Source organism: Hippopotamus amphibius, chromosome 4 (genome assembly GCF_030028045.1).
Source record: "Hippopotamus amphibius kiboko isolate mHipAmp2 chromosome 4, mHipAmp2.hap2, whole genome shotgun sequence".
In the NCBI taxonomy this organism is placed as follows: Eukaryota; Metazoa; Chordata; class Mammalia; order Artiodactyla; family Hippopotamidae; genus Hippopotamus; species Hippopotamus amphibius.
This window is the reverse complement of record NC_080189.1, coordinates 110,679,110-110,692,265: the sequence shown is the minus strand read 5'-3', so window position 1 is coordinate 110,692,265 and position 13,156 is coordinate 110,679,110. Positions and strand designations below refer to the sequence as shown.

The following is a 13,156-nucleotide window of genomic DNA, read 5'->3' as shown; positions in this document are numbered from 1 at the left end:
TTTTTAATGTGAAGGTAAATCACTCATGAGCCATCAAGTATCCTGTTGTGAGTACAGGCCATACAGTGGGCCTCATAAGGACCCTTCACACTGTGTGCTCCAGGGACGCTTAGGACGAGAAGGCGTTCCTGGAGGACAGCAACCACCGGTCTCGGTCTCACGAAGCCTCCTCCTTCAGGCACTGACCACACACGGCTCCTTGGATGTCTCCGGGCACTTCTGCTGCAGGCAGGGACCCACCCAAACCCAACTGCGTCCCCCACCCCTGGCCAGAGCTGCCCGTGCCGAGCAGGGTCCTCAGTACTCTGCCTTGAAGGGATAGTCCTTGTGATTTTCAGTTCTGAAAAACAGAAAGCTAAATCAAAAATAGAAGCAAAGAATGAGTATTATTTTTAAGAGAAACATTTAAAAGATGCAGTCACATATTCTTCAACTCCACAGTGTGCTGAGTTAGCCTTGCGATTCACCTCCGCAGTGGCCTGTCCTCAGGCAGGAGAGGATTGTGAGGTTAAAACAACCCCAGGTGTAATAAACGCCCGTGCAAGAAGCAGTCACACCACCCGGACACTGCTCCCTCCACCTGGGAAGGAGCTAAAGGAGCCGTATTTACATGGGGAACGTGGACAAACGGAGATTCCGGTCCAGGCTGAAGAGGTCTGTCATATCCTGTTCCGATAACTCAAAATCAAACACCTGGAACCAAAAGGAAACATTCACAGGAAATTTAGTTCAGTGCACATTTACTTGAACTACGTCAGCTGCAAAGCACTGCCTGACCTGTGAGGACAGGACTTCCTGTGACACCCAGATCTTCCCCTGAACATCAGCTTCAGGCCCCAAGAGGCATGTGGGCTCTGCCCACCCTGGTTGGCTTAGCCTCAGGTGCTCAGGCATCCCTGGGAAGACAGGTGTGCGCTGCATTCGGCCTACAGTTGTAAGGGACGTTCCAGAGCCAGAATTTTTCCCAGCACGCAAAGACACAGACACACACGCACACACATACGCATGCAAAATCCCAAGAAACAAAAACCAAAAACAATGCCTCTGCACTTTGTGAGGGAGACCCTTGGTCCCCAGGACAACTGTGGATGCTCACGGTATCCACACACGGTGTAGTTTTTATTTCTGTTCCTTCTGAAGCAGTATTGTAAGCTGCCCTCCCCCGTTCTGTCCCTACACACTTGTGGACTATGACCCTAGCCCGCAGGAAGAGCCGTCCACCAGGGACAGCCAACCTGACCCGCAGCTGAGGAGCCGGAGGGGAGGGGCACAGCCAGTCCACCGGAGCCTGGGAGGGGACAGCACGGCCCAGCCCCTACCCGCAGGGGGCCCTCTGCCCGGAAGTCTAGGGTTAGGCTAAAGTTCTGCCGGGAGGGAGAGCTGGGGCCAGGGCTTATCTGGGTTAAGGGGAGCGAGTGGACGGCTCTGGGAGGGTCCGACACGCCAGGGCCGGGGCAGCCCGGCTGCAGCACCCCTGGGTGGCACTGGGGCGAGGGGCGGGCGTGTGGCTCAGCAGGCAGCCCCGAGAGCTCCAGCCACCCCTCTGCCCGCTCTGCCCTCTCCCTGCCCCACGCAATCCTGCTCCAGCTCCCGGGCTGGGAAGGGCCAGTCTCAGCTCCTGAGGCCTCGTCCTGCCCCCTGCGGTGTCAAGGCCACAGAAGGCGGGGCTGCGGTCTCCAGCGGTCACCACACCCCTTCCCCAAGCTAACCGGTGATCCCAAACCCTCCGATGCTGATCTGAAAGGAGGAAACACCTTCCTGGATATTCTCAAGAATCCGCTTTGGGTTGACGGACTTGGGAATCACTATCACATTCCTCTGGATATGAAATCGGATCAAAATCTGCAGGAACAAAAAGTCTAATATCACATACGGGGCATCACCGGACTCAGAGCTTAGCACCTTCCCTGACGGGTCACGCTTCATCATGCAGTAAAAGTCCAAAAGTCCAAAAGGCAACAGGAGCTTTCATTCTAAGTCCTTTAGAAACCAAACTGGCATTTTCTGAGCAGTCCTAGCAGGACAAGCTCGGAGGACTGGCACTCGCCTTGAGGAGAACTCACTAACGCGTCCAATCCCCAAACAACTGGATATCGGGGCCCGGACGCAGCGGTCCCCACCTACCTGAGCCACAGACTTCTTGTGCTTCTGAGCGATCGTCTGGATCACAGGGTCTTCCATCAGGTGCACCCCCTCACTGGGGAGAAGAGCACAGGGCAGGGGCCATGGGATCAAACAAGCACACTTCCTTCTTTAGGAAAACCCCACACTTTCTCTAAACGCAAAATCTAGATGTATTTTTGTCTGGCTCACGATACTTGCTCAGTGTAGGAAACTTAAATGATGCAGAATGGCTGTCACCTAAATCCCACCACCTTAGAGAGACTGGTGCTAACATCTCAGTGGAGACAGCCAGACACGTCGCTTTTCACATACATTTGGTGCTTTTTCTCAAGACCCAGGCAGCAACATCAGCACTTACGAGGCCCCTCTGACAGTTAAAGGCTCTCTGGCCTCTTAGCTCGTGTTGTAGGACAGCGGACAGCGCGCCACTGATACAGGATTGTTGATGATGATACTTTCAGAAAGGTTCACCTCGAACACCAAGAAGAGGTGGAGCCTGTGCACCTTCAGTGCAGAGTCTGGAGACAAGACAGTGCCCAAGCTCTGTCCCTCCATCTCTGCCCAGCAGGGGACAGGCTCTCGTCACCCTGGAGAGCCACCTCCCGGCGAGCATTATTTAAGCAGTTCCTAGGCTTCAAGCACTGTGCTAGAAACAGCCGCCACAGTCTCCTGAGGGCAGCCGCCGTTTCATCTGGCTGGGGGCCCAGGGTTCACCCCCCCCCACCCCCGCCTATTCGACCCGGTGACCCGGCCTTCTAGGAACTCCCCTGCTGCTGCCAAGTTCAAACACAGGCACCCCATTGCATACGGGAAACACACAAGTAATAACAGTGCAATAAGTTCAGCCTCCCCTGGGCCCCTGACATGTCCCAGGCACCGAGCGAGGGGCTGGGCAGTCTCTCGTTAGATGCTCTCCCTGTGCTCAGGGAGCTCTGACACGTGCAGAGAGTGAGAAGAAAATAGGGACAAGAGAGTGTGACAAGGCCTTTGGACTAAACATGTATAAGGGGGATCAGGAGGGCTTCCTGGAGGAAGTGTTGCTAAACTGCACCTGTGTTAGAAATTGGAGCTGACCAGATTGCAAAAAAAGATAAGATTGCTAGGTAGAGAGAACAATATATACGAAGGCACAGAGACTAGAAAGAACATGTTCTGTTCCAGGAACCCACGGAGTTTCAGATGATTAGTGCAGAGACTATTTGCAGGAAGAAATGAGGCTGGAAATAGGCAGAGGCCAGATCTGCCAGGCCCCATGGGCCACACCAAGGACTTTTAAGCCCGAAGGTGACAAGGTCTTATTGGGATGCCTCCCTCAGTCATGGTGATGGTGACTAGGGGCTGGGCCAGTGTGGCAGGAGTTCAGAGGCTGCTCCCCTAGCCTGAGGTTCTCACTTAACTAAGGCAGACAGTGAGGGCAGAGAGCAAGAGACAGGCGCCAGGCTCTCTGGCAGAACCATCAGCGGACCTTGCTGATGGGCTGGATGGGGGCTGGGAAAGGGGTGGCTGAGTGGGTGGAGGCAGAGGGAGCAGAGGCCACAGGGCAGGTTCTAGGAAAGATGACGTGTGGCGTGGGCTCCTGTGGAGGGGGAGGTGTCTGTAAACTGTCCCGTCAGAGGCCCAGGAGAGGACGAAGCGTCCAGCGGGGGCAGCCCCTCAAAGCAGCCCCCAGTCCCAGCCCCTCCCCAAGCCCACGGGCCCAGGGAGCTGACAGCCCCCACCCCCTGTAGGTGCCTGTGGGCTCTGTACACCACCACCCCACCCCCAGGCCTTCGTTAAACCCTCCATTAACTTCCCACATTAAACTGGAGGGTGCAGCTCTTTCCTGCTCAGGCCTGGACTCAGGATGCCAGTGCATCCCTACCTGGAGCCCCCGAGGGGCCGGTACGCAGTCACGGACACGTTTCTCGATTGGCAGAAATTGATCAGCTTCTTCTGAGTCAGGTACGGGTGGCACTCGATCTGTAAAGATCACAGCTTACCGTGGAAACCGGCTACCCGGAAAGGGGTCCTGCATGCCTGTCTCAACTCTTGCACCGAGGAGCTGGGTGGCCCACCTCGAGGGTCCACACCTGTGAAGTGGAAAGTCTGGACTGCGGTGCCCGAGACGCCAGCCCGCTGTGAGCACCTGCATCAGGAGCGCTCAGGCCTCACCTGCTCCGTCAGGCCTCCTGCATCACTTTAGGTAAACACCGTGGCCTCCCACCCACTCTGTGCCCGTGTATATATTACCTGACGTCTTACATGTTGTATTTTCTACTATTGTCTGTCTGTTGCCACTAGGATGTAAGCTCCACCAAGGCCGGGATTTTGGTCCAATTTTATTTTGTTCACAGATGTCTCCCAAACATCTAGAACAAGCTGGGCATACAAAAGGTGCTCAATAAATGTCTGTTGAGCAGATGAGTGAAGCTGGAGACTCACGTGGGACAGACACATGCCCCAGCGGCCCCAGTGGACGTTCTGAGAAGCTGGAGAGCAGACCCCCGTCACCCCCGCACTCTGAATTCTCATCTGATCCAGGTCATAAGTGACCCAATGGAGACTAGATTCAGTGAATCACGGGGAACCAGAAGCATGCTGGGTGTGGCCATCAGGAGGACCCCGAAGGAGAAGCATTCCCGGGGGTCTGCAACCCTACTTAGGAAACATCCTCCAGCTTCCAGAACCAGATGGCATTCCGTTTCTGCTCTGGTGCTGGTGCTCGCCTGCGGTCACTGGTGGAAATGCCGTGGGCTTTGCCTTTCAAGACCCACGCTTCTCTGCATCTATTCCACTTCAGTTAAAAAGTTTATCCATAGAAAAGAAAGGACAGGATGCGCTGTTCTCTACACCCCTGGACGAGAGACTCCCGAGTGCCCGACAAGGCTGCGGTGGACAGCTGCTCTGCGGCGTGTTGCCACGTGGAGCGCCACATGCGGCCGTGGAGGATCTAACAGGAGCAATGCTGCGTGCTGGACCAGGACACAGTTGAGCACGGGACATACCCTGTTATCCACGTAAAGCTCTAAAGCTACTCGATGCTGCTGGAAATCAGAAGAGCTGCTGCCCTTTCTGAAGGAGGGAGGACAGGAACGGAGCACAGTCGGGGCCTCGGTGGGGCTGGTCATGTTTGTCTCCTGATTCCCGTGCTGGCCAGAGCCGGGCTCAGCTCATGAGAACGTATCGAGCTTTATTCTGACGTGTGCGCTTTTCTGTGTACCTAACACTTTAACAAAAAGTTTAAGATGAAGCGCTGCAGGCGTGCCCTTTTTGCGTGCACAGCTGGCCAGTCTAGGGAGCACCGCACTCCTTCCCGCACAAGTCGTTTCCCTGCGTTAACGTCTCAGCAGTGTCTGTGACCCTGGGCTGAGGGTCTGTCATTCGTCCACACCTTCAGGCTGCAACCTGCATGGCTGGAAGCAAAGGGGTCCCTGTGCTTTCCCAGGAGGCCCACCCACCTCGGAGCACCTGCACTAGTGAGGGATGGGGGCCGCCGGGACCCTCTCCACTTCTGAACACACCTGGCGATTCACCCAGAGCTGCGTGTGGGAAACCAAGCTCAGCGCAGGCCCTCCCTCCGAGGGCACCACCTCGCCGGGCCAGCCTTTCCGGGAAACCTCCTGCCCCCTCGCCCGCCGCCTGCCTGACCACTCGTGGGTCGTGCCCCACCCTCTCTGCCGGTGCCAGCGCAGCCTTGTGGAGGTTACGGCTGAACAGCCGACTCCACGGTCACAGCCTCTGAGCTGGTCCCACGCTCACCTGGTTGGTCACCGGCTTGAACTTCAGGTTGGGCTTATTCAGAAGTCTCTCGAGCTGCTCGTGGTTGAAGTTGGACACCCCGATGGTTCTCACGAGGCCTGCGGTCACCAGGTCCTCCATGGCCTAAGGTGGAGAAAGCCCCTGGGGCGTCTGGGCCACACCAGCCCCACCGATGACGCGCAGCGTTGGGAAGCCGGCCCTGCCCGCTGTTTGAAAATCCTTCCCTTGATGCTTCACCAGAGCTTCTGAGCTCATGGTCTGCCCCCAGTCCCGCCGCGTGGTAGCTGGGGGCCTCGGGCACACCACGTGACGTCACCGAGCCTCAGTTTCCTCACCTGCACACTGGGGAGGATCCTGTCCGGGTCACAGGGCTGTTTTAAGGACGGCGTGAACAAATGCACACCAAGCGATTTGCTACGGGCTGGTGTTGAGCAAACGCAGCACGAGGTCTACTCCCGCTGCCCCAAATCCCTGTTGGCACGGGTTTGCAGGGGTGTCCACACTGGCTCCACGTGCTGGCCCCTCTTCAGCACCACGATGTGTGGACAGCTCCTGTCCCAAAGCCACTGAACATTTTAAGGGACTCGAGGGCAGAGCAACCCAAAGCTCTGTGCTGTTCACTGACCAGCAGGTGGACCAGCCCTCAGCTTCAGAAAGAGTGGGCCTGGTGCCAGAGTGGTCGGCAATGAGTCCTGAGTGGCCACAGGCCAGTGACCAGGGTCCCTGTGCAGCTGTGACTCCCTGAAGCAGCAACAGTCACCCAGACCCTCTCATGCACCACACAAGCAGCCCAGAGTCTGGCCCGAGTCCCTGAGGGCAGGCAGTGCAGTGGACAGGGTGGGCCCCACACTGCCCTGAGGCCCAGACACGCCAGGTGAGGCTGCGTGGATGATTCAGCCTTTAATGAAAGGGGAGGAGAGGATGGCCCGGCCCGGCACGTGCCCCCCTCTGCTCCCCCTCCTCGCTCGGCCCAGGTGACCCCCCCCCACTCCCATGCCTGCACCCCTCAACCTTACACGAGTGGCTCGGGAACTTCATGTCCCTGAACTCACCAAGTCCCATTGTGAACCCTCCCCCTGCTTGCCGCCAACCTCCCCACCCCCACCCCCCGACGTGGGGACCACAGGCACTGGCTGGCCAGGCTGCAAGCCGTGCGGACAGGAGCCCTCCTGCCGGACCGTTTACCCGCTGCCCCGCGCCCCACACTCATCGCCCCGACGCGCACGCTCCCTGCTGGGCTTCAGCCTCCCCAATCCCCACTTCTCCTCTGGCCTCTGGTTTGAAACACGGTAACCGTTCCGCCACTTCTCCCAGCCCCACCCCCAAACGTCCCCTGCTGCCAAAGTCACGGCCCCGAAATGCTCACAAACAGCTAAAGGGGCCCACACGACAGCAGCAGTGGCTGCTGCCAGGAAACGGAGAGGCAGGTTTTCAAATTTTCCTTCTTACACTTTCCACGTTTTATACTTTACATTATCTGTAATGACCACATGATATATTCTTTATACTTTTTATATTTTATACTTTCTGTAAAGACTATGTGATATTTTTTACTCAAAAAATTTTGAGACTGAAGTGGAGGTCTGAATTAATTATCCCTAAAACAAGTCTTTCAGAGAGACGAAGAGTTCAGAGGTCTTCAGCCAGGTGTCCGTCCCCAATTCGTACTATACACCAGGAGCCTCTGACGGCAGGCGGCTCCAGGCCTTGCTGTTCCCCTCCGGAGACGGTCAGCAGGATGAAGACGCGGCCGGTGAGGCTCAGCTTACCTCCCATGTGTCCAGGAAGTCCGTGTCACTGGGGATGATCATGCCATTGTGGTCCACAGGCAAGTCTATCTCTCCGGACTGCAGAACCAGAAGAAAAGGAGCGTGCTGGGGGCTTGTGGTGACCCCTGGGGGGGATGGGGCGGGGGCGGGAGTGAGGAAGGCTGGACTAGGGGTCAGGGACCCTGGGCTCGACTCCAGCCTACAGCTAACCTTTTCCAGCTCTCTGAAATTCACTGCCCACCTCTCATAAGATAGGAAAGGAAGACCTCGAATCCTTGCTGGTTGTCAGAAAACTGTTTTGCAATTTCAGGCAAAAAGTGGGGAAAAGGGGTCTGTCTTCCTTCGTGTCCTAAGAGCGCGATCTCCCAAGTCCGCTGTTAGGATTTTCCTTTCTTTTCTTAGAATCCCCCTCATGGTGAGAGAGAGCGAACTGAGAACTAGTACAAGGGTGCCCAGGAGGTGCAGGGCAGAGAAAAACAGCAGGAAATGGTAAAACCTAACGCCGGCCCTCCACGCAGCTGCAGGCATTGATCTGCGAGCTGCGCGCCCCGCCATGCACGGCCCTCTGCCCCACCATGCAGGGCCCTCTGGGACAGGCCACAGGGAGGTTGGTGTATGTAACCACACTGAACATGTCTGCGAGCAGTTGTCGGGAGAATGATCTACATTTCAGAGGAATTTTTATGGACTGAAGCAACTGACTGTCTCCCAGCAAAGTCACCGCCCATGCTGACATTTCTCTTGGCCTCCGCACCAGCGCCATCCTGGGCTTGTCCTTGGCTTCTGCCCTGCTGGTCAGCACACAGCACGCCAGGCCCACGGGTTCCCAGCAGACAAAGAGGTATTGTCTACACTGCACTAAAGAAGGGCCCCGAGTGCCCACCCCTGCGTGGCGTCTGGATTCTCCTTCCAAGCATCTGTGCTTTCCTTTGATGGCTCTCAGTTACTCATATGTGGAATTCTACTCTGCAATTTGCTGAGTGGCCTGAGACCTCTCCCTTGTCGACCATCCAGGCAGCCAACTACAGGGGCCCCTAGAAAGTGAGGCAGTTCCCCAGGCAGGGTAACGGGTGTCTGACTTGAGCACCTGCTTAGCAATCTTACTAAGACTTTCTGTGCCTCAGTTTCATCACCTGTACAATGGGGTGTTAACAACAGTACCCCCCTTACAGGCTTATTGTGAGGATTAAATGAGACTGTATGTGTAAAACAGTGCCTGGTGCATCATTAAAATCATACTATGAGCTGGCAGTGCGTGCAAGACAGTTATTACCATTATTTTAAGTATCATTCTCCAAACACTGGATTTCAAACATACATACATCATTTCTGAATCATTCTTCTTGTTTCGCTTTCTAGGCAGCTTCTGCTCTCTGTTACTGTGACTGAGGCACAGTTCTACATCCTTTATTGAAAGTAATACAATGACTTAAAGTAGGGCTGCACTACGAATGAAGCAGTTTTTCATTGTTTACTCTAAAAAGATGACTGACAGCTTGGTCACACCATGAGATTCTCAGAAAAGGCACACTCACGGGAGACTCAAGCAACGATTCCCCACTCCGACCCCCACGCAGGAGGAATCCTTTCCAGGACGTCTGTACTCCTGGGGCCACCTCTGTGCCTGAATCCCTGGTCAGGAGGCATCCCTTGGTTCTGGAGCAGGTGTGCAGGGACGCCCTGGCTGGCGACCAATATGAGACTGAGGCTGGGAAGCTGCTGAGTGGGGTTTGGGGTGGGGGTGGGGGTGGGGGTGAGATGCAGTCAATCGAAAAGAGTGGAACCGGGTGGAAACATAATCTCCCTCCGTAACTAAGCAGACCTGCTGCAGGAGAAGGTATGGAAGAGCAGCAGTCACCCCCTGGAGAGAAGAGGGCCGAGGGGTCACTGAGCATCAGGAAGTGACACCAGCGGCAGCTTTCAGCTGCAGTGTCTCCTCTGTCTGATACCTGCTTTCACCTAAAGACCTACAGTTAGAACAGATGCCCTCCTGGCTTGGAGGAGAAATGACGGGCCACAAAGCAGGACCCCAGGGCGTCAGAACTTTGGGGGCCTCGCAGGTCCTCCAGCCCATGCCTCCCCTGAGCTGAGCCCATAGAGAACCAGAACCTCTGTGCCCTGGCTCTTTCTACCACCTGACGGGGACAGCCAGGGAGGAAGGCGCTGCCTACGGGCATCTCCCTTGTCTTGCACGGTACCTTGAAGCCCATGGGCCAGTGCATGAGGTAGAGGTCCAAGTACTCCAGCTTCAAGGCCTTCAGACTCCTGGTGCAGGCGGCTTTCACCAGGAACTTCTTATGGCAGGTGCACCAGAGCTAGAAGAGGAAGGAAGAACAGAGCCCGTGTTACCACACATCTGCCCCTGGGCCAACAAATCCAGTATCTGGAAGATGCATAACGTCCAATATCGGACAGTAATAAATACAACAAGGCAGTGATGTCATCCTCACACGAGTCCAGGACACCCCGGGGAGGGACCTCCAGAGCTGGGCCCCTTCTGCCTGATTCCTGGTACAGGCAAGTTGGGGACCCCCTGAAATATTTTATGGGAGGGCCATCTGGTTATTTGGATCCTTGGGGACCAAAAACCAAACCAAACACAAAACCAAAGTGAAAACTTTCTGGTAGGCAGAAAGGATGTGAGGAAGAATCAGAAGAATTTCTATATTGTATTTTGGACTTAGACTCCATATTAAAAGTTCCCTGCTACTGGGGCCTTGTAAACACACAGGCTAAGCTAAGTAAGGTAATATACACTGCCTTGTACTTATTTAGATATTTCCATCCACACCCTCTGCTAAGTTGAAAATTTGTAATTTGCTTTTCTCTGCATTATTGCCCTCATTATACCATTAACTGTGACAGAAGCTAATGTGAAGGTTCCATCACAGCAAGAGAAAAAACAAAAATAAGTTAGTAAAAGAAAGGATGAAAAGATATAAACTAGAGTGTATTAGTGAAAAACAGAAAGAACTAGAAGTGAATATATCACATTATTAACAACAGTATTACTCTCCAGATAGTGAGTATACTGTGATTTATTGTTATAAATTACATTCCCATGACTTTCTAATTTCAAGAACAGGGATGACACTTCCACCGCTGGCTATGATCTACTCAGAAGCAACTTGTCACCAAACTAGGGGCTACTTCAGAAATACCCGCCACCCATCTCCCCAACCTAACTATCAGGAGAGATGTCCATTCCTCAGCCAAGTTCACACCTATGCCTCTCCCTGACCAGCCCTCCGAGCTAGCTTCAGAATTACAGAGACTGTTTTAAATAAAACAGAAAAGCAAACCCACTACAGAAGCCATACTGCATCTTGCAATTATGGAAACTGAGGCATGGAAATCAGCCAGGGGGTGATGGAACCCAGAGTCTCACCTTCACACGATGAAGCTCTGGCCCCAAGCCATCCGCGCTGACCCGGTCCCTCACGGCTCCTGAACTACGGCTGCACCTGAACCCTTGACTCCTGGCCCACCGGTCTTAACCTCCTGCTTCAAAGTCAAAACCGAGGGAGTTCTTTGGTCCTCCACCATCTGGGTCTACCCCCCGCACCTCCCACGGGGCCTGCCTCCTGACTGTCCTTCACAAGCTTTCCTCTGCCCTGTCCTGGCGGGCCGTCCTGATTCAGGCCGTCATCGCCCCCACCTCCGCTGCTGCCACTGTCCCCTGTCTCCTGTTCAAACACGTGCTTCTTTCGGCGGCTACAGTCTCCACGACACACGTCTCGCTTATAGGAATACAAGCTCCCTACGTCAAAGCCGTCAGTGATGCTCCTGCGCCTAAGGGGAAAAGAATAAGTTCCCTCACCCGCATCCAGACTCCCACGGCCTGGCCCGTCCGACGCAGGAACGCCAAGCTCCCCACAGGTCGCTGCACCCCGCGCCGTCCCGCGTCCCGTGCCTTCGCTCAAGCTGTCCCCTCTGCTTGTCCCGCTGCCCCCGGCCCCTCGACCTGCACGGCTCCCAGAATGCGCCCGACGCTGCACAGGCCCTGTCCTGTCTGGTCCAAGGACAGCTCGAGTCATCAGCTCCCGCGGGAGCGGGGACACCCTCCCCGTGCCGTCCCCCCATGTCGCGGCCCGGCGCTGGGCGGGCTGCGCCCCGGGAAGGCCTACCTTGCTGACGACGAACAGGTCCTCCCGCCTCACCACGCCCTCCTTGACCTTGTCCTGGATGCCCAGGCCGACCTCGCTCTCGTTGTGGTACAGGTAAGCGCAGTCGAGGTGCCGGTAGCCCGCGTCTATCGCCGCCTTCACCGCCTCCGCCACCTCCCCCGGGGCCGCCTGCAGCGCGGGCAGGAGCGGCGTGAGCCGTCCACGCCGGGCGGCCCGGCCCCGCGCCCCCTGCTCGCCCCAGAGCGCAGAGCCAGCAGCCCGCGGCCGCCGCGCCGGCGCCGTCCGTCAGCCGCTCTGAAGCGGGGGCGTCCCGCTCAGGAGGGGCTCGCGGACCAGCTAGGTTCAAGGTGTCCGGGCGCGCCGGGGAGAGGCGCCGCCTCACCTGCCAGGTGCCCAGGCCCAGCACCGGGATCTCCTCCATGCTTCCGGCCCCGTCTGCGGCCGCCGCGCCACTCCCAAGGGACGCCGCCCGAGGGGACGCCGGATTAGTGACGGCCACGGCTCTGGACAATTCGATTGACCTGCGGCACCGATGGTGGACACCCTGATTGGCTGGTGGCGCCGGCGGTGGACACCCTGGCTGGCTGGCGGCGTGGAGGGGGTGGACACCCTGATTGGCTGCCGGCGCGAAGGCGGTCGGTTATCCAGAGGAGCGGGCGGGCAGTGGACACGCCCACATGTGCGGAGGCCGAAGGGATGGCGTTGGAGAGCGGCTGTGCGCACGCGCCGGGCGGGCATTGAGGTCCCGGCAGGAACCCGCCCAGTACCCAGTCTCCTAGCAACGCGCCGGCGGAGCAGAGGGATACCGGGCTGTTGGGTCTGGATCCCGAGGTTCCCAGGTCGATCGGGCCGGGCCATCCTCAGGGCAGCGGAGAGAACACAGGGTCTGAGCCTTGTGTCCACCGCTCTGAGCGCCCGGGAGGAGGGTAGGCCCCCGAGACTCCCACCCCCCATGTCGAGGGGGCTCCAGGATTCGGGAGGCAAGACCTGCTTTCTCCTCTACAAATTGATGCGCTTGGGCTGGACCCTGAGGGCCCCAGAGTTTCACAGTCTTATAGAAGACTTTGTTGGCCTTGGTTCTCCGTGGGTGACCCTCTGTGCCGAGTCCTGTACCTCTTGAGGTCCTTGAGAGCAGAGGACACCCTAGGGACTGGGTAGTGCACAACGTGGAAGAGCACTGGACCGCTCCTCTGGGGACCAGGGAACAGACCCTCCCTGCAGGAGCCCTGGATCCTCAGGTGGAAGGGGGCAGAGTCACTGTCCTGCCTGGGGTGAGGCCTCCTGTCCTCCTGGACATCCCGGGACAGTGGAGGGAAACTGGGGGACGTGAACGATTCAAGGTCCCTCAGCTTCCCCCCTGGATCCCGCAGGTCCTGTTTCTTTGTCCCCTGGGGCCTG

The 13,156-nt window shown here is 56.8% G+C and overlaps 1 protein-coding gene across 1 annotated transcript; it reads right to left on the bottom strand.

The window, feature by feature from the left end:
• Positions 1-19: 19 nt before the first annotated feature.
• Positions 20-12,251, bottom strand: AKR1E2 (aldo-keto reductase family 1 member E2). The gene is made up of 10 exons (XM_057731913.1): positions 12,141-12,251; positions 11,759-11,926; positions 9,830-9,946; positions 7,632-7,709; positions 5,863-5,985; positions 3,986-4,083; positions 2,125-2,197; positions 1,753-1,842; positions 611-693; positions 20-340 (listed from the first exon to the last, which is right to left on the bottom strand). The coding sequence occupies exons 1-10, from the start codon at positions 12,177-12,179 to the stop codon at positions 298-300; spliced, it is 912 nt and encodes a 303-aa protein (XP_057587896.1). The 5' UTR covers positions 12,180-12,251; the 3' UTR covers positions 20-297.
• Between the last annotated feature and the right edge of the window lie 905 nt (positions 12,252-13,156).